We start from the raw sequence: 25,652 nt of genomic DNA, 5'->3' as shown, positions 1-25,652 counted from the left end.
TCACCTGGACCACTGCCCTGCGATGGTTCCTGCCTCACACCTTGTTCTATTTGGACCTTGTTCCCTCCCACCCCCGACTCCTGACCCCCTGCAAATTGTCATATGTGGCCAACCAGCAAATTCTACCCACTAATTGTACAAATGTAAGAAAATCTTCCTGCTATGCCATACCACCTAATCCACGATCAATCCAGACTATAGCTAGCATTGGCTATATTTTTACTTCACAGCATTAATACAAACCTCCTGAAAGGTCTAAACCAGAGTGAACACTGCTTTTCCTCAGGCGTGAAGATGGAAATGTAGAAGATGAAACCATATGAGAAACGTGGTTGCCATTATCAAGGATATTTTATCATTCCCAGGAGACTAGGCTACCGTAAAGATAATCTCAATTCCCATTATCGCTACGGGATTCTTTTTCACCATGTCCATATACACACAGATTACCTCAGTGAGTCGTGTCTGGTGTGAAATGGCAAGATCTGTGGAGTATCTGAGATGTACCGGGCTCGCCGCACTGGTTCTGGTGTCAAATGTACTTAAATGAACCATCCAGGGAATGGGAAACAAACTGGAGTTATTTATGCTGTCACTTACTGTAAGACCCATACCAGCACAGATGTAAAATAGGATACTGTCTGATATAAAATCAGATCAAAGCAAAACATCCTTCAAACAAATAAAATCAGTTAGTCAAGATCACTTTATTATTATGAAAAGTACAGGTAGGTTTATGATTTCACTGACTTCCATTGAACAGCCACTGCTGTGGTTGCAACAACCTCTACTAGGATTGAGTAGGGATTGTTGGCTCCTAATATCTTCTGTTTGGAGAGTTCTGTTAGTTGAAGAATCACAGCTACCCAGTGTGTGGAGTCATAAACATCATCGATACATGTAGGTCTCTCTCTCTCTCTCTCTCTCTCTCTCTCTCTCTCTCTCTCTCTGGTGATTGGCTGGGTAGTGAGACAGTGAGAGAGTGGGTCTGTGGTATCTCTAACCCCCATTCCAGATCTTATGTGTAGCATTAGTCCCCTGCCTAACCCCCCCAAGCTGAAAGTGCTTGAGTATGATTCTGTAGGAAAAAAAAAACAGGTGTAAAGTGGTAATAAGTGCTTTTCTGTGTTGGATTTGTTTACATATATTTGTGTGAGATGTGTCAACCTTCTTTGCTGGGTGACACAGATGGCTGAGCTTGAAAGGTTAACACAGGTGAGATTAGACAGGTGAGCTGCTTTGAGCTGTATGGTCATTGCTAAGCTGTTTATAAGCTGTTGTTTGCCTTTGCATATTCAAGCTTTAGCCTATGTCACACTCACTATTCCTGAGGTTGTATGTGTGCATTTGTGTGTTTGTGCAGATTTAGGTATATAATTGTGTGTGTGTGTGTGTGTGTGTGTGTGTGTGTGTGTGTGTGTGTGTGTGTGTGTGTGTGTGTGTGTGTGATGTCTGGAATGATTACAAGTAGTACAATATTGTAAGTAAACAGCAGAAAAAAATATTACAGAAGCTAACAGGCCATTGACAATTTAAAAATGATTTCATAGCAAAATGATATTGAAACATTCTTAGCAGAGAAGATGTGTAGAAGTGTAGGAGGTGTAATTACTTGGTAGTCTCTCTGCTATCTGCTCACACTCTATTTCTGTCTCTCTCTGTAGTTCTGTTTATCTATCCAGCTTTAACAGACTTTATGTTTCTTCTTTATTTTCTTGCTTTCTCTTTACAGGTTCCTGTGTCTGGTGTGTGTGTGTGTGTGTGTGTGTGTGTGTGTGTGTGTGTGTTAGCCTGTCTTTTGGTTTCTGGGTCAGCAGTGAGGTGTGACTGTGGTGTATGTGTGTGGACGGGGGTCTGCGTCATTGTATATGTAACAAAAATATATATTGACTGTGTAGGTGTGTAGGTGTGTGTGTGTGTGTGTGTGTGTGTGTGTGTGTGTGTGTGTGTGTGTGTGTGTGTGTGTGTGTGTGTGTAGGTGTGTAGGTGTGTAGGTGTGTGTGTGTGTGTGTGTGTGTGTGTGTGTGTGTGTGGCATGTGTGTGGGGGGAAGGTGCTGGCATGTCTTTAGGTGTCTGGGGTAGTGAGTCGTGATGTGGGAAGATGAGCCAAGATGTACTGTTTGGGATAGTACTACAATGTGTGTGTGTACTCAGCCAGTATTTACTGACATAAACATCTATATCATCACACAAAATGAACCAGTTGGCTCCTTTCAGATGATATTCACAGTTTTTCTAGATGTTTAAATGGTATTTTGAAAGAGAACGTGGGAGGAGCATTTTCAGACCAACACTTGGTCCTCACTCCAGACCTACCTACGTTTTGCTTGTAATAATCTGGATAATGGGTTCTCTTTCCAATTCAAAGTTATTTAAATACAAGACCCAGTAGTAATCTTAATAGACCTTTCACTTGTTTTGTTTACATAAAGTTTGAATGATTTACTCTAGTACAGGAGAAATTCTCTCCAGTTGTCTATCAAACACCATGGCTACTTGATCTACTGTGTTGGAAACATCAAAACTCAAGAGCAAGATGTTGAGCTGGGTTAAAGTTGTTCTTTGAAAGGTCTCTCCCCCCCAGCTCTGAGACGTGCGGCCCAGAAGAACACACAGGTTGCTTTGAGTGTGATTGTGTTTGGCTGCTCTGCGTGAACCTCGTGAATATTTGTGTAGTTATTTATATTCATATCTCTGGTCTCTAAGGTTTGGGTTAGTACTATCAGTCTATTAGTAGCATTTAGGTTTATTGCTACAAAATATCCCTGTGTGTGTGTGTGTGTGTGTGTGTGTGTGTGTGTGTGTGTGTGCTGATTGGAGGTGGGTCAGTTCATGCTTCAGTAATCTCTCGACTGTCATGTGGATTTTTCCCCAGACTCCTGATAGTATCCATGCTGCACACACACACACACACACACACACACACACACACACACACACACACACACACACACACACACACAGTGCTGTTATTGTGTTGGCCCTCCGGAGCAATGGAGAAAGACATGCTTTATCGATGTTCTTTCACACATCACATGTGTGTCAGAAGACAGAAAAGTGTGTGTGTATGTGTGGGTCTTTGTGTTTGTGGCCCTTTTATTGTACAATTTATTGGCTAAATGCAGTAAGACTGTCATTTAGCCAAGTCTAGAATTATAAAACAGTGTCTTGTTCTGGAGTGAGAGTGGGGAGTGTGTTTGTACCAGGCTCTGTTGTGTGTCTCCAACCTTTAGATTTTGAGATGGTTATCATCTCAAAGTGCTGTTTGTTTACTGCTCTGTGGCTTCAATAGTTGTCACAGAAGGTTTTTAAAGAGTGTTTTTTCCAGTGCAACATGTGAACAGTATGTGAGGGAGAAGCCAAATACGCTCACTATATCCACCTGAGACAGAGAATAAAGGGGAGGAGGGTTGAGAGGAAGGAATTAAAGTCTTGTGTTGAGACACAGGCACACAGGTAAAGTAAACAGAGAGAGAGAGAGAGAGAGAGAGAGAGAGAGAGAGAGAGAGAGAGAGAGAGAGAGAGAGAGAGAGAGAGAGAGAGAGAGAAAGACAGAGCGAACATGCAACGTTCACAGATCCTGTCCTGTGTGGATCAGAGTTTGTTTTGCCTCCCGCTCAGTTCTGCTATGGCAGGCAGTACCTCCCTGTTAACACGACAGTTTACGCACCGATGACGCATCCATATTTCAGGCATCGGTTACAGTAACTTTAAACAAACAAATAAATGACCATTCGAGTGGACGGACCACATGGCGTCGTCCTGAGATGCGCAGCGCGAAGCAGGGCTAGCTCGGTGCCAGAGCGTGGGCGGCGGCTAAGTCATGCAACTGCGGTGGCTTCCTGGCAAAGCCCCACGGCGGTGTGGGATCTGGCAACCGGCGTCCCTGACGGGCGGCGTCCCTTCAGGCCAGATCGTGGAGAGGAGAGGACCTGGCCCAACACGGATTAAAACCACAGGCCCTGGTCTGTGGGGCAAGTGGCTCAGATGATCCACAGATGCTGCGGAGGCGGAGAAACGGTGCTGGGCGTACAAGCTCCGCCCCTCACCTCTCACCCCCCCCCCCTTCTCTGTCACTCTCTTATCACCTTCCTCTTATTGTCATCCTTTGTCTTTTTCTCTCTCGCTCTCTCTCTCTCCGTCTCTCTTGCTTTCCGTCTCCTCTCTGGGGTAGGTCCTCTCTTTTGCATTAATAACCATAAATGGTGACACTCAGCTCTTCTGCGGAGGGAGAGCTGTTCTATATAGCCATGACCCTCGAGGCCCTTCCCACCACTGCCAAGGTGACTTCTTCAATTAGCATCAAGCGCTGGAGATCCTTGGCTCAACCCTGAACAGGGCGCAGGGCCTCTTAACAAACACTTAAACAAATAACGGAGATCTCTTGTCATTCAGGTAGGCTCTGCGGAGGGCTATAGAGTGAGGATGAAGAGAAAGTTGGGCTGGTGTATTCAGGGTGTGATGTTAAAAGGAAGCTATGGTTTGTATACTGGTGCTTGTCATTGTGCTCCTGTGATATATATGACAATCTCCAGTTCCTTTTGATTGTTTTTACAGTCTTATAAAATGCTTCAATAACGTGGAGCAAAAATGAGAAAGTGTCCAACATGCGGAAAGATCACAGCACTTGTGTGCGGTTGATGGTCAACAGTCTAGTCAGTTATATATGATGCCATAAAGGTCATGATTTATCATATTCATCACCACCATTACTCTGAACATCCAACTATAAAGGCTTCTGTTTTCCTATAGACATTGTGGTGCTTTCAAACTCATGGATCCAAGGATCACGCTGTGAATTCCTCCAGAGTCTTTGTTCATTGGGTTTGGGTTTGGTCCACACGGGCTTTTTAATAGGAAATACACATCCAGCTGTCCTGGGTCTGCAGCTGCTGTCTTGACTAGTGTGTGTGTGTGTGTGTTTCTTTTAAATGCGTTAAGGTTGATTTAACCATTCAAGTTCTATTAACCATTTGATACCCAACAGGACGAGAGCACATCTTTGTGTGTGTATGTGTGTGTGTGTGTGTGTGTGTGTGTGTGTGTGTGTGTGTGTGTGTGTGTGTGGGTTTCTGTTAAATGCGTTAAGGTTGATTTAACCATTCAAGCTCTATTAACCATTTGATACCCAACAGGACGAGAGCACATCTTTGTGTGTGTGTGTGTGTGTGTGTGTGTGTGTGTGTGTGTGTGTGTGTGTGTGTGTGTGTGTTGGGACGGAGATAGTGAGTGCCTCAAGGGAACATCCTGTCTCTTGGCTGTGTGAGTCTCTAATGCTGGTCCAAAACATAATCACTGACCAGGAACCGTACACACAAAACCTGCTGCTGTGTTCAAGTCTCGGCTGCTCAGATGTGTTTCAGCCTCAGGAGGAACATTAATCCATTGTTCTCCATCTAGATGTGGCTCATCTTTCTATATCTTCATCGTTAATAAATTGGGGCTTCTTCAAGCCTCAGACCACCATGGAGTTGATACCAAACCATTAATAAGCATCACTGCTGAATAAAGCCTCCCTCCTCATGCACACCAGTGGCGTTGTGGACTTCATGTTTTAGCTCACTCCATATAAAAAATGGAGCACAATCACTTACATTGAATAATTCATCAAACACTTTAACTACACGTAAACATACTTTTCCATCATCAGTGGCACCTTCCATTTACCATTGCACTGAGTCAATTTATCCCAAAGGGAAACATACATTTTAATTAAACGGAAAGACAAAGTCCCATGTGTTGCAATGCTGAGATGTTTATAGAATTGCATATTTTCACTAGATGGCTGTGTGAAAATCACATTTGCAGTATAATTTTTAATGGCATTCATTTATTCCCAACTGGCCTCTCACAGGGTTTACACAGGGCCAGTTGCTCATATTTTTTCGGGTGACTTGCCATTTCTGGAAATAATGAATTTGGCACAGGCAGCCGGGGAGATGTTTCTAAGGTGATGAATGCAAAAAGAAGACCATTAACAAAGGGAATTATACAGGCAGGAGCTGGAAGAAACCAGAGCAATCTGGTATTGATACCACCCCAGCTGGTGATCTGAGAATTCCTCCCGTGCGATTGGCCAGACGGTTATCATGTGATGCCGTTAACGAAGGTAGCCATTCATCTCTCCCAATTAGCAGCGCTGTGCTTTTTGTCATGGTCCTAATTCAATCAAGCTGCCATCTGCATACCTGCTAAGAAGGCAAAGGAGTAATAATATCTAAGAACAATGTTTCTGCTTTTGCTTATATTAAATAAGCATCACCCTGAATGGCAAGTTACTGTAATTCTCTCGCTAATTACCTCTTCCAGCTGTATTCCTCCCAGCTATAAACTTCATTTAGATGTATGTCCAGATATCATTACCTTCACTTGCACTTAATGGTAGTGGCAACCCAGAGTCACACACTTAGCTTGTGCCGGAGTAGTTCAAATTGATCACAATATTGTAATAGGATGTACACTAACCAGCCACTTTATGAGAAGTGCCTACCTTGTACTTATATACCTTGTATAGAATAGAATAGATTAGAAAAAGCCTTTATTTAGAAATTTAGGTGTAACAGCAGCCGCAGATGATAAAAAAGACAGCACAATATCAACAACAACAACAATAATAATAATAATAGTAATATACTGTACAGGGCTGTACCAGTATTGGGTTCACCTGGAAATTTACAGGGTGTGCCAGTATATTGAATCCTAAAACAAGACAAGCTATTTACAATATAATATATTATATTATTTATATTATATTGTAAATAGCCTGTCCTGTTTTAGGGTTCAGTATACTGGCACACCCTGCAATCACTGATGTCGTAGTTAGACCTACAGTATTTTAGAGGTGAATTTTATAAATACACTATTTCAAACTTTGGAATCTGTTGGAATGCTTGGGTCACCAGTGTCCATCAGCCCACAACTCATGACCACTGACATCGGGTTAAAACAACCAATGATAACTGGCTAGAGGACCACTAACACAAAGTGCATAGTAACAAATGGCCTACAGACATCTCCAAGGTGTGCTGCAGGATAAAGAATGAAGCTGATGACCATACATCTTGTCAAAAGAGGTAACCCAATTGAAGTGTAATGCATTTATCCAGCTACAGAAACAGGCCATGTTTGCATTTTGTACTCAGTGTTGATTACATTTCATTGCTCACGTCATCATAATAAGATCTTTTGTGGGTTGACAATTACCGGACCTTCGCGTCTGTGAGGGTGAGCTTTTAGGGACTGGTTCTATAAACAAAATGGTTTTAACTCGTACGAAGTGGCTTCAACATGATCTGCCCCTATGACCCTTGTATAAGAATCTTTGTAGTTGGACTCTTGGGGAACTGAACCATATGGTGTTTATATGTATTAACATACTCGTGTGGGTTCTTTGCTAATGCATGCAGGAGAGATCAAACAGGTGTAAATATAGCAGGCCATTAGTATATAACGTCTTATGTGGCAGGTATGGTGCTATATTTAATGGGATTGTTTACAAGCAAATGTAGAAAGAGGAGACAAATTAATCCACCGTTCAGTGAAAGCTTGTACTTAACTTTTAAATCCTGCATTTAACTGTGTTGTACTTTCTCTGGGTTTGCTTGACCTAATGCCAGATTCCATGAATTCGTTTGCCCTTGTAATGTATTTAACATCATGATCTGATTGTTTGTGTGTGTGTGTGTGTTAGTGTGCGTGCTCTCGTTGGAGGTGACCGTGAGTCAGAGCAGTGTGCAGGTCGCGAGGGGACAAGCGGCCATCTTGCCCTGCACGTTCACCACCAGTGCGGCCCTCAACAACCTCTACGTCATCTGGATGGTCACGCCACTGGCCAACGCCAACCAGCCAGAGCAGGTATGACCCTGCCGCACCTACATCAGCTGAAATCCTGCCACTCTACCTCTCAGAGCAAACACAGTGGTAACAAATGGGCCAGAACCAGATGGAAGTAACCGGTCCCATTACATCGACTCACACTAACAGCCACTCCCAGCCAAGGTCACACATTTTAGGAGAGTAAGGTTAGAGGAATGTACACTCAGAGTAATAAAGGCAAGGCACGTTTACTTATACAGCACTGCCCATAGACAACAGTAATTCAATAAAGTCTACTGTAAGCACTGGGTTCTGTTTAGTATTCGCTGTGAGGGGTGAGCTGCTTTTTTCTGGTAAATTATGATGGTCTGCTTGTCTTGGCATATCATGGTATCACTGGTTCATATCATTGGTATTGCAGCACTGTAACCAGCTGCATGTTTAATAAAAAAGACGATATAGCTATATATTATAGAGGGGCTGTAGAAATGGTGGTGTCACACAATGAACAGTAAAAATAAAGCTTATTCTAATATCCTATATTCTACTGCTCAATAGATAAATAAGTAAATGAGCTCCTTATCATCACAGAAGAGCAGTGAGTCCATTAAACGTCAGGGATATCAATCTGTCCAGTTAGGAAGCAGAAGTGATTGTGAATCAGTTTAAGCTGCTTTGGTGTTAATGAAAGTAACAACAGGTACACTAGAGAGGCACCAGTAAGACGAGCCCATAAAGGGAACAGCAGACAGTTACTCACTCTTATTCTCCCTCTTTCTTCACTACAGTGGTGTGGTGTGTGTTTCACTTGTTTCTTGGTCACTGCTGGTAGCAAGAGGTGCCACTTGTGGTAACACACACCTGTGGTAACACACACCTGTGATAACACACACCTGTGGTGTGCAGTCTGATTGGTTGCACAGTTAGTCCAGCTCCAGCAGATTGGCCTGTCCATAGGTGCCGTCGTGTTTTTGCGTTGTTACCGGGTTCTAGGTCACGGAGGAACCGGAGGAACACTGTCTGAGCCCCTCTAGCCTCCAGTGTTCTACTGGTGTACACCAAACTGTCAGAAACATGACTCCATGAGGACCTGACGTTCTCTAGCGGTTCCTGTGCTAAACTGGGCCTGTTCCAGCACCACGAAACACCAGAATTGGCAGGTCCACTTATACCACCCCATTCTCTTCATGGATGAGATCAGTCTCTCATGGAAGACGCGACCGAGATGAAAGAGGCTGGACATGCCGTGGTGAACGTTACGTAGCCCGCAGCATCATCCAGGGTTTGGTGTTGGGTCAGTTAGTAACTGCCCTATTAGGAGTTGTCTGTAGTCTGTCTGTAGTCTATCACAAGTCAGTCTTATGGTACTGTAAGCCTCAGCGTCTAAAACTACATCAAATTCAATTATTCAGCTATAACTCCACCATTCATTCACAACATCATTCATGTTGTCCTGGTCCTGTAACTGTCCTGCTTTTACTGTTTCATTCAGTGCAGAAATGCTTTCTGGTTTCACATGTCATCTTGGGTAGTGTTTCTAGTCACTGGGATCATGCATTGCCAGATAGTTACAGCGAGAACATGAGTGTTGCAACCTGTCAAAAAAAAAAAAACCTTCAGAATGTGAACTGCTTTTGACCTCTGAAGCTGAAGAAGAGGGCTTGCGTGTGCCGAATGGCTCTGCGTGTGCCGAATGGCTCTGCGTGTGCCGAATGGCTCTGCGTGTCCCGAATGGCTCTGCATGTGCCGAATGGCTCTGCGTGTCCCGAATGGCTCTGCGTGTCCCGAATGGCTCTGTGTGTGCCGAAGGGCTCTGCGTGTGCCAAACGGCTCCGCGTGTGCCGAACGGCTCTGCGTGTGCCGAATGGCTCTGCGTGTGCCGAATGGCTCTGCGTGTGCCGAAGGGCTCTGCGTGTGTGCCGAACGGCTCCGCGTGTGCCGAACGGCTCTGCGTGTGCCGAATGGCTCTGCGTGTGCCGAATGGCTCTGCGTGTGCCGAACGGCTCTGCGTGTGTGCCGAACGGCTCTGCGTGTGCCGAACGGCTCCGCGTGTGCCGAACGGCTCTGCGTGTGCCGAACGGCTCTGCGTGTGCCGAACGGCTCTGCGTGTGTGCCGAACGGCTCTGCGAGTGTGCCGAACGGCTCCGCGTGTGCCGAACGGCTCCGCGTGTGCCGAACGGCTCTGCGTGTGCCGAACATGAGCAGAACGTGTCTTTGGTGCAGCTTCCCTTTGATTCTGAGCCAGTTGGTTTCAGATGTGGCTGCAGGCTGGTATACATCACCCACCTTCTTCTGACACACACACACACACACACACGCACACACGCACGCACGCACGCACACACACACACACACACACACACACACACACACATCCATACACTAATTCAAATACACACCTGCCTCCATCTCTTTTAACTTCAAGCACATAACATAATCTTCTGCACTAATTAACCCAGTGCTTTACAGGCAAAGCCAGAGCAGCTGTCCCTGAATGCACACTTACACACACACACACACACACACACCACACACACACACACACACACACACACACACACACACACACACACACACACACACACACAAACACACACACTCACACACACACACACACACACACACACACACACACACACACACACACAGGCACACACAAATGTGCACATGCACACACTTAAGGTCATTAGAGTTAAATAGGATATTTGTCAGGGTGGTGGGATTCAAAGAACCCTTTTTGTGCTAAATAGATCCTTCTTGTCTGAATAATCATGGCTGGATAGCAGCATTAATATGGAAACCCTTCTGAATTATATCATACAAGCTGCCGAACTGGTGCAGTGGCAAAGTCTCAACTCCAATAGTGTTCCAGGTCCTCCCTTAACACAGTACGCTGTGTGTTCCTTAGCACAATAGTCCCAGCACTCTATTAGCACAGTATTCCCAGTAATGCTTATAACAATAACAACAACAATAACAACAACAATAATAATAATAATTGTTATAATGTTTTCACACTCAAGGTCACTTTACAAATTATCATAAAAAACAGCCAAACGTAAAGGTACATTTTAAGGTAAGTGGGCAGGGGTAGGTGAGTTGTCCTGAGGAATGGCGTTCCAAACACAAGAGGACACAGCATTCAGTAAGTCGCCCCTTGTTGATGCTAGTTTGGTTGTAGGAATCACCAGTAAACTGGTACCAGAGGAGCTGAGAGTGCTACATGGTTTATAGGACTTTTTATAGTGCGAGAGGACAGGGCCAGGCCATGTGGAGCTTTAAAAGTGAACTTTAATTCTCTGAGAAGCAGGAAGGCAATATAGTTGAGGGAGGAAGTCTGTGATATGTACTGAACATTTGGGATGACTAAGGACGCCTGCTGGTGCATTTTGAGCCGCAATTGATTTAGTTGTACCAAACCAATAAAAAGGCATTACAATAACCAAAACGTGAGGTTATGGAAGAACACAATAACCAAAACGTGAGGTTATGGGAGAATACAGTAACCAAAACGTGAGGTTATGGAAGAACACAATAACCAAAATGTGAGATTATGGAAGAATACAATAACCGAAACGTGAGATTATGGAAGAATACAATAACCAAAACGTGAGGTTATGGAAGAATACAATAACCAAAACATGAGGTTATGGAATAATACAATAACCAAAACGTGAGGTTATGGAAGAATACAATAACCAAAATGTGAGATTATGGAAGAATACAATAACCAAAACGTGAGGTTATGGAAGAATACAGTAACCAAAACGTGAGGTTATGGAAGAACACAATAACCAAAATGTGAGATTATGGAAGAATACAATAACCAAAACGTGAGGTTATGGAAGAATACAATAACCAAAACGTGAGGTTATGGAAGAATACAATAACCAAAACGTGAGGTTATGGAAGAATACAATAACCAAAACATGAGGTTATGGAAGAACACAATAACCAAAATGTGAGGTTATGGAAGAATACAATAACCGAAACGTGAGATTATGGAAGAACACAATAACCAAAATGTGAGATTATGGAAGAATACAATAACTGTGACGGGCAGGTGTGAGCAACTAAAAAGGAAGCGATCACGCCAAGTCTCAGGGAAATAGGATGGTTTAGTAGAAAGTGTGCAAACCAAAAACCCGTGCATGGTTCCAGATTAAGGAAATAATAACCAGCAGTCAACTGGTACAAAGACAAGACATATATAGACGAACAAACGACCCTCAGGTGAGACGGATCACGGGTCCCGCCCACCTGAAGGACGAACATCACGTGACAAAAAACAGGACCGCTGCCGCTGTAACCGGGGGCGACCGGTAGGGGGCCCCCCCACAACGTGACAATAACCAAAACGTGAGGTTATGGAAGAATACAATAACCAAAACGTGAGATTATGGAAGAACACAATAACCAAAACGTGAGGTTATGGAAGAATACAATAACCAAAACGTGAGGTTATGGAAGAACACAATAACCAAAACGTGAAATTATGGCAGAACACAATAACCAAAACGTGAGGTTATGGAAGTGTGCACAGCTGGTTCAACATCCTTAAGGTGAAGCATGGGTCTCAGTCAAGCAATATTGTGTAGCTGATGAAAAGCAAGTAAGTTTTAGTAAGTGACATATTATTCAGTTTGCCAGTGTTTTGCCAAATATTATACCCATATTGAGAATGACTGAACATGCTTTATCACTGATGCTCTTTATTTGAATAGAACGTTTAAGAGTTTTAGAGAGCAAATTTTAGGATCGATACAGAGAATTTCAGTTTTATCAGGATGTCATTTAAGAAAGTAGGAACTCATCCATGATCTTTATTCAATTATACTGAAGACGGTGTCAAAACTGCTACATCGATTTATGTAGACCTAATGTGGAGATAAATTTGATACATTTGTTCCATTAGCATAGCAATGCTAAACAAGTGTTGTTGAATTATCTGGCAGGGGAGTTGAACCTACCAGAGGTCAAATGTGAACCAGACATGAACTGTATCAGAGAAACCTATGACAGCAATTGAGAAGAATGTTATAATTATGAGTGTCACAAGCAACTCTGAGTCAGAAGAACTAGAATGTTTATGGCATCAATGTCTTCTAAGAGGAGCAGACCATGAGTAACTCTCACCTGTCTCATTTCCTAATAAGGGGCAGAAACAAGTCTGAAAAGGATATTATTTGTGGTAAGAGCTTGCAATTCAGAAGCTGCAACTTGCAGTAACTTGGAAAATGTTAAGTTAGAAATGTGTCTATAATTAGAGTATTCATAAGGATCAAGGCCAGGTTTCTTCAAAATTAGAATGTCGGCAGGCATTTTAAGGGTTGAAGGAACACAGCCAGTCTCAAAGGGTTTGTGTTTAAGAAATAGCTGAGATAGCTGTTACACAGACTTTAAACGTGGAAGTGGGGGATGTAGAGGAATTAGATCTTGAGATTAGTTCACTGACAGTATTATCAGTATTATTAGTAAAATTTGAGTCAATAGAGAATGAGGCTGAGGACAGCTGGGAAGTATTGCTAAATTACATTGATTCTGTCATTGAAAAATTCACTCTGAGCATATGAATTAGGGGCACTAGTGGGCGTAGGGTTAGGGTTTGGGTTTGGGTTAGTTTTGTTTATGGTGGCAGTGGGAATTATGGGCATACCACTGCCTCTAATAGAGGAGAAATAAGAAAATGCATTGATAGCAAACCCCTTTAGAGATAAACGACAAGGTCAGTGGACAAATATTACAAATCCCGGCCAGTGGCTTTCAGTGCTTGTAGGTGATGGGGAGACCATGGAGAGGTGGGAGAGGGTGGAAGATGTCTGGTCTTAAGAGAAGGACATAAAGAGTATTTAAGACAAGGTCGTATTAGGAGGATGGTATGTGGACAGTGTGTGGAATTTAAAATATCATTAAAGTTAGAAGACTAAGGATTTCAGAAAGGCAGCAGGGCTGATAAAATTGTGGAAGGATCTGAGAAGCTGCAAGATGAGATTAAAATCAATAAGAAAATAATCAGACACACTAACCTGATGACCTCTGACAGGGACATTATCCTAGGCTAGTAGGACATATTCAGTCCAGGCTGTGACCCTCTACATGAGTGGAAAAATCAACATGTTGCATGAAGTTCAAACATTCAGTCATGAGCTCACTAGCAGGAGGGTAGTGGATGTCAGCATACATCTTAAATCCCCAGGCAAGATTACAGCAGGATATGGAGAACAGACTAAGGGGAGAATATTACAGAGACCTGACACAAAACAAGGCAACAATTTAGGGGGGCAATAAAACAACCAAAAGAGGGGACCAAGAATCTTTATGACACCATGGTAATCATGCCCTTGGCCCTGCTTTCAGGGTTTAGTGGCATAACTACACCCAGACATGGTAGTTGTCCTAAAGTGCATGAAGTCACTGGGTCTCTGCCAGGTCTTCTGTGAGCAAGAGCATGTCATAGGACTTTTCAATAATTAAATCATTAAACAGAAGCACTTTGTTAGTAGTAGATCAAGAGCGAATCTGGCACTGTGAGATGTAATAGATGTTGCAGTCTGAACCAGCTTAACAAGAAAGAGAACACTGTGTTCTTGGGGTAGAGTTCATGCTAAAGTCAAAGTCAAATTTATTTTTATAACGATTTTTACAGCACATGTTGTCACAAAGCAGCTTTACAAACGAACAGGTCCAGATCCCTAATGAAAACCTGAAGAGATCAGATGATACATCAACATCTCAGATTACTAGAAAACTCGGGGACAGGGACCCTAGGCACTACACCTTTATAAGTGACTCTTTAGCCTTGATGAAAAAGAAATGTGGTTGTGTCTGAGTGGTGGATCAAAGCTGGAAGGCTTTAACTGGGAGACATTGGCTAAAGTGGTGCCTACTTGACTCTTCAGTTGGGATTAGATTTCTTTCTGTCAAAGAAAAATGTTAGCATGATAAATTTTAAAAATACATTTCATCTACATTTTTCCAGTCGGTATTGTATCTACAATACAGTCGGTATTGATTCCTCTTTTAGTAAATGTTTCATTCCCAGGTTGGACAAGCAATCAGACACAAAGTGGGTGGTATATACACTCAGGGATCTGCGGACAGAAGCTGGGACATTGTCATCAAAAATAAACTTTATGCACTTTATGCTCTTCTGTCTTCTGTGAGAGACCAAAGTAGCAATTTGTGCTGGTCTGTGCTGCCAACATTATAGCAGGTCCCGTGTATAGCTCATAGCTTTAATGTACTGCAAGTGGGTCTTGTGATTGTGAGACAAAATGGTGCACAAGTGCTTCTCAAGACGTGGAGATACTGAGATAGAGAGCGGAACAACCCCAACGAATTCTCCACTGAAGTACAAAGGAGAGACAAATCTGAACAGCTTCTGGAAGACCATGTTTCCTGATACTACTCACATTGACCATGTCTTCTCACATTGACGTTGTCTCCTCACATTGAACATGTCTCCTCACATGTCTCCTCACATTGACCATGTCTCCTCACATGTCTCCTCACATTGACCATGTCTCCTCACATGTCTCCTTACATTGACCATGTCTCCTCACATGTCTCCTCACATTGAACATGTCTCCTCACATTGACCATGTCTCCTCACATGTCTCCTCACATTGAACATGTCTCCTCACATTGAACATGTCTCCTCACGTCTCCTCACATTGAACATGTCTCCTCACATGTCTCCTCACATTGACCATGTCTCCTGACACTATAGCAGCCCACTGGTTTGTCTTATTTCAACTCGGGTGCTGATACTCCAGATACCCAAATGTATGTTAGCAAGAACTGAATTTTTTGTCCCCTTTAAACATTCATATGTACGCAGCAATGTCTACCTACGTCTGGAACTGCAAATCTACCCCAGGCAATTCAGTTCATTTACAATTAATTACCTCAGAATTAATCTCAAATTTAACTAAGTCAGTTTAGTATCATTTTATTTCTGATACTAGATGCTAAAGAGCTAATGTCAGCTATACCTAGCACACTCCTTATCTGCGACATGCAGACCTGCTCATCTGTGCCATTATGCAAGAAATTTATTTGTTGCATAATTGATGGAATATTATGACAATCAGCTGTTTGATTATATCCATCCTGATCTCCGCTCTGCACTGGTACATTTGCATGGTTGTGTTGATGGTTCTGATGAGTCATACTGGGAAGTTCACACAAGCTTTAACTGTTACTTTAACTGGCTGCAGACAGAACTGCATCTGTCACTGGTATCCCAAGACTGAAGTGTTCAGGTATCCCAGTGTGATGCAGGACTGAAGTGTTCATGTATCCCAGTGTGATGTAGGATGTAAGTGTTCAGGTATCCCAGTGTGATGTAGGATGTAAGTGTTCAGGTATCCCAGTGTGATGTAGGATGTAAGTGTTCAGGTATTCCAGTGTGATGTAGGATGTAAGTGTTCAGGTATCCCAGTATGATACAGGACTGAAGTGTTCAGGTATTCCAGTGTGATGTAGGACTGAAGTGTTCAGGTATTCCAGTGTGATGCAGGATTTAAGTGTTCATGTATTCCAGTGTGATGTAGGACTGAAGTGTTCAGGTATTCCAGTGTGATGCAGGATTTAAGTGTTTATGTATTCCAGTGTGATGTAGGACTGAAGTGTTCAGGTATTCCAGTGTGATGCAGGACTGAAGTGTTCAGGTATTCCAGTGTGATGTAGGATGTAAGTGTTCAGGTATCCCAGTGTGATGCAGGACTGAAGTGTTCAGGTATCCCAGTGTGATGCAGGACTGAAGTGTTCAGGTATTACAGTGTGATGCAGGACTGAAGCCAGCTTGGTTTCATTTCAGTCACAACAGGGAGATTCAGTAAAAGACATAAATCCATGGAAATGTGTAGGGCTCCACACACACACACACACACACACACACACACACGGACATATGTGTATAGCCCTTAAAGGAGACTTTCAGGGTGTGCATTAGGGAGAAGAACACAGTGAAACAGACCAATATTATGTGGGGGTGAGATATTGGACAATGCACATATGAAATAACATCCGCACACACTTCTGAGTGACGTCAGCACACACTGCATGCTTGCAAACTCCTCTAAAATGAAACTTGACCAATAACACTCCACAACAGAACAGAAATAATCACTTTAATAATCTGGTCCCCTCTATCTCCCTGCCTGTCTCTATTCAGGGACTTTGTTTTCTTCTTTCATATGGACACACACAGACACACAAACACACTTGGGGGTGCTGTAGGGCTCACTGCTCTGAATCCCATCTGAAGAGCTGCCTATTCATGGCTCCATAAGAGAACAAAGCAAAGCAGGCTCTCAGAAAACCATGGCATCATGACTGACACGCAGTTAAACGACACTGCAGTGTGTGTGTGTGTGTGTGCGTATGCTTGCATGTGTGCTTAGATGTACGATCTCTGGTACCACAGTGAACACATGGTTAAACCGTACTTCACTGTGTGTATACGCATAACATTAACCAACACCTGTATGTGTGTGTGTGTGTGTGTGTGTGTGTGTGTGTGTGTGTGTGTGTGTGTGTGTGTGTGTGTTAACCAGGTTCAGTGTTCTCTTCAAGTGTTCCTCACCTGCTCTGTTCATCTTTTGAAGATCACTCATCAGTGCTCCTCTCTCTCTCTTTCAACTCCTCTCCTTCAGAAAAGACACCAGGCTCCTGATTGGCTGCACGCTTGTCCCCTGTCTCGCTCTCCCCTGTCTCACTCTCCCCTGTCTCGCTGTCATCGTGACAGAGTAGGGCACATTCAGACGGAGTTGGAAGCCTTTCATGGCTCTTTGATGTACTCTGCTCCAGCAAACCTCTGCTTGATAAACAACACATACTGCTCCTTCAGCAAAGCTTTTGAATCTCGGTCTACTCAGTTTGTTAGGAGATGAACAAAACAAAAACTGAAACAACAACAATATAAAAAAAACAGGCACTTTGCCCCAACTTTGAGCATCAGCTGTGATGTTGACATTTATTACTCTTTCTGGGAATTTGAGATTTTGTTGCCAAATGTATAATATTACAGTAGAACACACGTCTTTATTTTTCTTCTTTCTGTCTCAAAAATCAGCAATTAGTGTATACCATGACATCTTGTGGTTAATGTTGGTAACTGCAGCATGCATCACATATGTTAGTTTAACTACTATGCTTTAAACTTCTTTAGTAAAGCCAGTGAGTTTGGACGCCCAGGCTGTGTGTTGCTGCGTGGTTTGTTTGTGTTTTCTCTTATTCTGCTCCACTTTCAAACACACTTGAACCTTGTAATTAGAATCTTGATTACGTCAGGTGTGTTTAGAGCTAGAAATGGATACTGTGGTTCCCTGAGGACCGGATTAAATATCTCGCCGCAACTCGCATTTTCCAGGGTTAGCTCATAATAAATTGCCTCATGTACCATTTTCCAGGGTTAGCTTGTAATAAATCCTCTCATGTGCCATTTTTCAATACATAACTCCCCAAAGGCTGACATTTGGTTAATCATAGCGCTGGTGTTTTGTAGAAAAAAAAAGGGGGGGGGGGGGTCTTGAATAACACTGTCTATTGCTTCCTCTCTTTTCTTTTCTTACTTCCTTCCTTATTTTCCTCTTCCCTACAGGTGATCATCTACCAGGGGGGCCAGGTGTTCAGCTTAGCCAATCACATGGCGGGGCGTGTGGGCTTCGTGGCCACCATGCCCAGCACAAGTGCCTCCATCTTCATCAACAACACGCAACTTTCCGACACGGGCACCTACCAGTGCCTCGTCAACAACCTGCCGGACCGCGGAGGCCGCAACATCGGCGTGATTGGCCTGACGGTGCTCGGTGAGAAGCCGCCACCCTTTAACCCACCTGCTCTGGCTCGGCCAGGACCGACCCACTCTGCTCACGGAGGGCTAACATCCAGAAGTCCAGTGTAGTGATTTGCTCACTCTAACAAATCTGATCCAACTCACCCAAAAATGACATGGTGTTGTACTTGAGTTTGAGCCAATGTGATCCTACAATGACCAGTTTGTAACAGTTTGAACAACCCAAAGCACATTAATATATTACAATACATTACAAACAGAGAAGGTTGGAGATAAGGTTCTTATCTTTTCTTATGAGTTCCATCCAGATCCATATTCAGGCACAGTGGGACCAGAGTTGGACAAGCTTTGAGCTTCAATATGGGTTTTATGCTGTATTGTTTTGGACGTGAGGGGCCTTAGAGTTTGTGCACCAGATTAATCCTAGACCAGGGCCTTGTGTTCCAGTATGGTGTGTAACGCTGGGCTCTTTGGACTGTACATGCTCGTTCTATTGTGTCAGTTTTGTCTGCACTTCTGGATAAGAGTGTAAGCCAGCATGTCTTTCTACTTTTCTTTCTCTCTCTTTTTACTTCTTTCTCATTTCCCTCACCCCCATTCTCTCTCTCTCTCTCTCTCTCTCTCTCTCTCTCTCTCTCTCTCTCTCTCTCTCTCTCTCTCTCTCTCTCTCTCTCTGTGCAGTCCCTCCCTCGGTGCCAGTGTGCCGTGTTCAGGGCTCTCTGGACGTGGGCAGTGACGTGGTGCTCCTCTGTGGTTCTGATGAGGGCATCCCCACCCCCACCTACTCCTGGGAGAGGCTGGACTCCGTGCCCAGACTTCCTCACTCCGCCACACAGGGTACTGGGCACCGTCCGCCCACCGCACCATGCCACCCAACCCTCACTTCAGCTGAGACATGCTGTGGTGTGACCTGTCCTTCCTCCTTCTAAGTGTGTGTGTGTGTGTGTGTGTGTGTGTGTGTGTGTGTGTGTGTGTGTGTGTGTGTGTGTGTGTGTGCGTGTGTGTGCGAGCGTGTGTGTGTGTGTGTGTGTGTGTGTGTGTGTGTGTGTGTATGTGTGTGTGTAGTCTCTCCTCCTGTTCTCTCCCAGTACTGTCACAGTACTGTGATGTAGAAGACCAGTCATGGTGGAGTCTCATCTCCACTCCCTTTTACACCTTCTTTCTGCCCCATTTAAAGTCCAGCAGAAGAAACAGAAGGTGTTGTCCATCCAGACCTCTGTGACCTTTAGCCCAGCACATCTGGACATACAGGGCTCTGTAGCTCTTTAGTACCTTGCACATACGTATGGAGTATCCATATGTGTATGTGTCACCAAAGAGCTGATTAGAATCGCATAGTGTGTGTAGTTTCTTCTCCATAGACTGACCTTCATTGTAGTTTCATGTTTCCGGCATGTTTGTATTCAGAATGGGCTCTGATGGTCCCAAATCAGGAGACAGGGATGATTCAGCTTCGCCATATATTATGGGTAGTACTTTGGCGCCATCTAGCGGGATTATTGGGAACTGAAATTGGGAACTAAAAGCTGTCCCAGCACTGTCAGTTTTGTCTTTTTCTGAATTGCTAAATCATTCTTAAAATATATTCACCTACTTAAGCAGTTTTCAGAGCTGATTCAGCCTCTTCCCAAAACACATTGTCACTAAATCACATTTTGCACTACGATGCATAATAGTAACCACACATTTCTAAACACAAAGCATAGATGGCAGAGGTCACACACAATGACTCTAATGTTCCTAAAGTTGTTCCTAACGATGCAGTGAAGCCAATATAAGCCAGGTCAGGGCAGACCGGCTGCACGTGGGAGGGATGAAACCAAAGATGAATGAAAACAATTTGAGGGAAGACGATCAAGGGTACGTGTAAGAGGTGGTGTAGAAGGAGGAAGAGGAGGACGATGAGGAAGAGCAAGCCCAATCAAGAAGGTGTTGTTTTTACTCCACGTGTGTTTTACTGCACTTTCCCTATTGGTTGAATTGCCACATGAGGTAAGCTGGCTTCAGTCTGGTGTAGAGGAGACAGGGAGGCTTTGGTCAGACATGAGCAGAAAGATCACGAGCAGGTAGTGATCTGTGTGACCTCCTCCCAGTAACACATGCTTCCTGCTTGACTCTCGTCATACTCTTTCCACCTTAGTCGTATTGAGGAGTTTTGCTCAGCATGGTGGTAGAAAATCTCCTTCAGTCATTGGACACAGCATGTGAAACCTCGAAGAGTGAAATCTCCTCAAAGCTGGTGTGGACATGCTAAAGGGTTGTTTAGCCAGGGAGAGGACCAGCTGTGGTGTGGATGAAGTCCTGTGGGAGGAAGAAAGAACGATTGAGAGATCGCTTAATGTGGTCATGTAGTGCTTTTTTTCTGCAGATTTGTTTGATAGGTGCAGGTCAAAACACGTTTTCTCCTGCTCTGCCCAGTGTGCAGTGTTTTGCTGTTTATTCATGTAATGAATGTGTAGTGTTTATGCATCGGCTGGCTTCAAGTTTCACCTGATGACAGTGTTTGGTTTTGAGTAAAGATAGTTTTGAATCATTTGTTTTTGCAAGTTGATTTTGCAAGTCAAGTCAAAGGTTTTGAGAGTGCAGCTTGAATTTTGAGGTTTCTGTTTACTGTTCTGAGAAACGAAATTTCAGGAAATGTGCTTTAGCAATTCAGAAAAACAACCCATAACCCATTTTTGCCCTTTTAGCTGCTGTTTTCATAAAACACGAGGCTCACAGTAACACCCGTGCCTGTGGGGGGGAGACGCATGTCCTGTGGAAGATTTCATTTTTGTTTTGTAAGCACATGGTGCTGAGATGTGATGTGACTCCTTCACCTTGTCTCTGCAGACCAGATGCAGGGCACAGCGGCGCTGCGGAACATTAGCGTGGGCACCTCGGGCCTCTACCAGTGCACGGCGACCAACGCCATCGGCAGGAGCACCTGTCTGCTCAACCTGCAAGTGGTGGCACGTGAGTTACCCGCCCCCTGTTGCTTCTGGGCCTGGAACTGGAGGGGGTTTTGGGCAGAGGTTGAGACTCAGTTTTAGGTTTGGGATTAGGTTCTGGTTTAGGTTGATGGTTAGGTTTAGAGTGAAGGATAAGTTTGGGATTAGGTTCAGAATTAGGTTGAGGGTAAGGTTTAGAGTGAAGGGTAAATTTGAGATTAGGTTCAGAATTGGGTTTGGGATTAGGTTCAGAATTAGGTTTGGGATTAGGTTCAGAATTAGGTTTGCTGACTGCAAGAACTGTGTGGAGCCAGAGTTAGAAAAGTGTGCTTCTGCCCACTGAAGTATATAGAATAAAGTAAGAACAATATCATAAAAACATGTAATTGTGTTTGGATGAAACTCATGAGCAGAGGTTTTGATGGTGAGGATATGTGTGTGGACAGTGTGTGTGGTGCCGTGTACCATGTGGTGTGTCCTGCTTGAGGAGAAGCTGAGCTGTATTCTGGGTGCCTGTTTAAAAATAGAGGATTCTATGATGAGGCCACATCAGCATTGTTTTCAGATATTTATGTGTTGAATTTTTTCTCTTTTCATGTCTCCTCACTTTCCCCTTCCCCCTCTCTCTCTCTCTCTCTCTCTCTCTCTCTCTCTCTCTCTCTCTCTCTATATATATATATATATATATATATATATATATATATATATCTTGCTTGGGTTCATCTCTCTTATCCCCCTTTTTCTCCTGCCTGCCACTTTCTCTCTTCCCCATCTTGCCATTTCTTCCCCTTGCTCTCCTTCTCTCTTTCCACCCTCTCCCTCTTTCTCTCCCTCCTTCTCTCTCTCATCCTTTCTCTCTTCATCTATCTCTCTCTCCCTCTCTCTCACCCCTTCTCTCTTCCTCTCTCTCCCTCCCTCTCTCTTTCTCCCTCTCTCTCACCCCTTCTCTCTTCATCTCTCTCTCTCTCTTTCTCTCTCTCTCTCCCTTCCTCTCTCTCTCACCCCTTCTCTCTTCCTCTCTCTCCCTCCCTCTCTCTTTCTCCCTCTCTCTCACCCCTTCTCTCTTCATCTCTCTCTTTCTCTCTCTCTCTCTCTCTCTCTCTCTCTCTCTCTCTCTCTCTCTCTCTCTCTCTCTCCCTTCCTCTCTCTCTCACCCCTTCTCTCTTCCTCTCTCTCCCTCCCTCTCTCTTTCTCCCTCTCTCTCACCCCTTCTCTCTTCATCTCTCTCTCTCTCTCTCTCTCTCTCTCTCCCTTCCTCTCTCTCTCACCCCTTCTCTCTTCCTCTCTCTCCCTCCCTCTCTCTCTCTCTCTCTCTCTCTCTCTCTCACCCATTCTCTCTTCATATCTCTCTCTCCCCCCTCCCACCGGTCTGTAGCTCAACCCCAGAGTGTGGGCCTCATCGCAGGTACCGCTGCCACTGCTGTTCTGGCGGTCATCATCTGCTCACTGTTACTGGTCGTCAGCCTCTTCTACTGGAGGAACAAAAACAAATATGAGGAGGATGAAATCCCCAATGAAATCAGGTTCGCCGCCTCCCAAAAGCACAGCAGACCATGTGGTCACTAATCAGACATTTAAGATACTCAAACAGCAACATGTCTGAAGCTGTGAACACTGAAAAATGAAAACAGGTGGCCAGCAGTAACTAAACTCCAGCAGTTGTGTCTGATTCAGTCTGTTCAGTCGAAATCCTTTGTGTTATAGAGTATAGAGTATAGAATACTTCACTCAGACTACATGTATGTAAGGACTGTCTTTGTTAGTGTTATTACATCTCGATTAAAGCTAAATGGAAATGAATGCATATAAATGAAGCCTTCTGAAACCTGTAACATTTGTTCATTCTTCAGAGAGGACGACCTTCCTCCAAAGAGGTCTTCCTCAGTGAAGGCATTCCACGCAGATGCTTCATCATCAGAAAACGACACGCTAACGTCCACGAACACGTACAACAGCCGATACTGGCACAACCCCAAAGCCAGCTACGACACCAGCTCCTACACCCGCTACAACGGTGACACGCGACAGACCTTCACCGTCGGGGGTGGGAACAGCGGTGGGGGTGGAACAGCCACGGGGACCGCCCCCATCCGCCCCGCCTACACCAATGGCAGCCACACCTTGCCACCGCCCAAAACTCTAGTGGTCACCACTAACTCCGCCCCCTCGCCGCCTGCCATAACGCGCAGCAACGGCTCCCTGAGTCGACGCCCACCCGTCTCCACCACACCAGTGCCGGCCCACGGGCCCCACGTGCACACGCACTCGTACGCGGTGAGCCAGGCGGCACTGGAGCGCATGGGCGCGGTGCCCGTCATGGTGCCCGCCCAGAGTCGCGCGGGCTCCCTCGTCTGACACACACACACACGACAGACTTTAGTTTTATGAGAGTTCATCTAATGCCAACTGCCCAGTCGACATTTGAGCAGCAATCTAGTGTGTATCTTCTGATTTCGCTGTGTGTGTGTGTGTGTGTGTGTGTGTGTGTTTTGGCAATAAGTACGGCTCTCTCAGAGGTCCAAACGTTCTCAACGTGACCGTCAACGACCTAAAGCACAGTCCCGTGGAGAACACCCAGAACAAACATTCTGCATCTGCTCATACATCTGTTCATACAGCATCTGGACCGTGAGGATCAACCACCCTCTCTCAAACGCTCCATCTCCAGAGTTGATCGAGTCAAACAGCTTCAGCGGTCTGAAAGAAGAGAGAAAAGAGACCAGCCAACACCCTCTAGTTCCAGACAGCATCACTGAACTGACGGCACATGACAGTTAAAGTGGGAGTTGGGCTGGCCTACGACATCCCATATTAAACAATTACACAACACGCATGGCTGGAAGACTCTTAACGTTCCAGGTGCAGTTTTGCTTGCCAACTTTAAGAGACCTTTATCATTTGCACTGGATCCATCATTGACCCATGTTTTGTCTCATTTAACTATTCACATTTGAGTTTAAACTATAATAAGTCTTATTTAGCACTGTTTCACACACCTTACATATAACATAGCCATAGCCTACCTCCAATACAACTCAAATAAAATAGTATATGCATAGATCTTTTACATAATTATTTTTTCTTGACATGGCAGACTATAATAATATGACAGACCTTCAAATATTAAAATAAAAGGACTAATAAAAAAAAAAACATTTCTTAAACAAAATCCAATTTTGTTAGGTGCTATATTGTCCTGTATGGGAAGATTATCCTAGATGTTTGAAAATATTAACAGTTATTGATTTAAATTTTTTGTTTTTCTTTGATATTTTACTGTAAATATTGTAAGTACTTGTAGTATAAAAAGGAAATTAATACGCACTTTTGCCCAATATATATATATATATATATATATATATATATATATATATATATATATACAGACACAGACACACATACATATACATACATACATATATATATATATTTGTGGAGTTCACACAACTAAATTTGGGGGTATGGGTGGAAATAGCTAAATTCAATCTGAGCTTTTAGCACAAGCTGTGTTTTTATCTGCAGGTGTCTAATACTGAACTGTCTTACTGAGACTGCTTTGTACTAGTTGAAATATCATGTGCCTTACTATGGTCTGTGGTACAGAATTAGAAGTGAGGATCAACTTGTGCCCTTAGATTAAAGGAGAACCCTCAACTTGATCTGCTCTCGTTGGTAATGTTTGTAGTATTGTACCTTACTGCATAGCTTTTATATAAGCTAATTTGCAGTCTGGTTTCATCAAAAGTTTTGCCAGTTCTATACAAGTGTCTCCTTCTCCTTGTTCTTCTTATTATTATTAATGTTGTTGTCATTATTGTTATTATTATTATCGAAGCACAGGCTGTCACAATAGACGCTCTGAGCAGAGATTCAGTAACGCCTAAAATCACAGACACTCATTTACGTTTGCCAGATTTAATCTCATTGCTCAAATCCAGCACACCAAACTGTCAGAGCATATCACATAAAATAAAAATGAGCCAGGCTGCCACTCGGCGCCACCTGCAGGAATAAAACAGAGCCACACTCCAGCTGACGCTCGCCACCCTCCCAGACCTGCTGCTGCCATGAGGAGAAAGAACCGTCAGCCAGGCTCCGCCACGTT

General features: G+C 43.9%; 1 protein-coding gene across 1 annotated transcript in view; it reads left to right on the top strand.

Annotated features, from left to right (window-relative positions):
• The window catches only part of igsf11 (immunoglobulin superfamily member 11), a 94,134-nt gene extending 68,928 nt beyond the window's left edge, over window positions 1-25,206 (top strand). Inside the window, exons 5-10 of the mRNA XM_076977067.1 lie at window positions 7,692-7,855; window positions 18,423-18,630; window positions 19,299-19,454; window positions 21,450-21,572; window positions 22,923-23,070; window positions 23,398-25,206. Of these exons, the coding sequence (XP_076833182.1) occupies window positions 7,692-7,855; window positions 18,423-18,630; window positions 19,299-19,454; window positions 21,450-21,572; window positions 22,923-23,070; window positions 23,398-23,902 (1,304 nt within the window). The 3' untranslated portion in view covers window positions 23,903-25,206. The remainder of the gene's footprint in view (window positions 1-7,691; window positions 7,856-18,422; window positions 18,631-19,298; window positions 19,455-21,449; window positions 21,573-22,922; window positions 23,071-23,397) is intronic.
• The last annotated feature ends 446 nt before the right edge of the window (window positions 25,207-25,652 follow it).

This window comes from Brachyhypopomus gauderio, chromosome 16 (genome assembly GCF_052324685.1).
Source record: "Brachyhypopomus gauderio isolate BG-103 chromosome 16, BGAUD_0.2, whole genome shotgun sequence".
NCBI classification, from domain to species: domain Eukaryota; kingdom Metazoa; phylum Chordata; class Actinopteri; order Gymnotiformes; family Hypopomidae; genus Brachyhypopomus; species Brachyhypopomus gauderio.
This window is presented reverse-complemented; position numbering and strand designations above follow the sequence as displayed.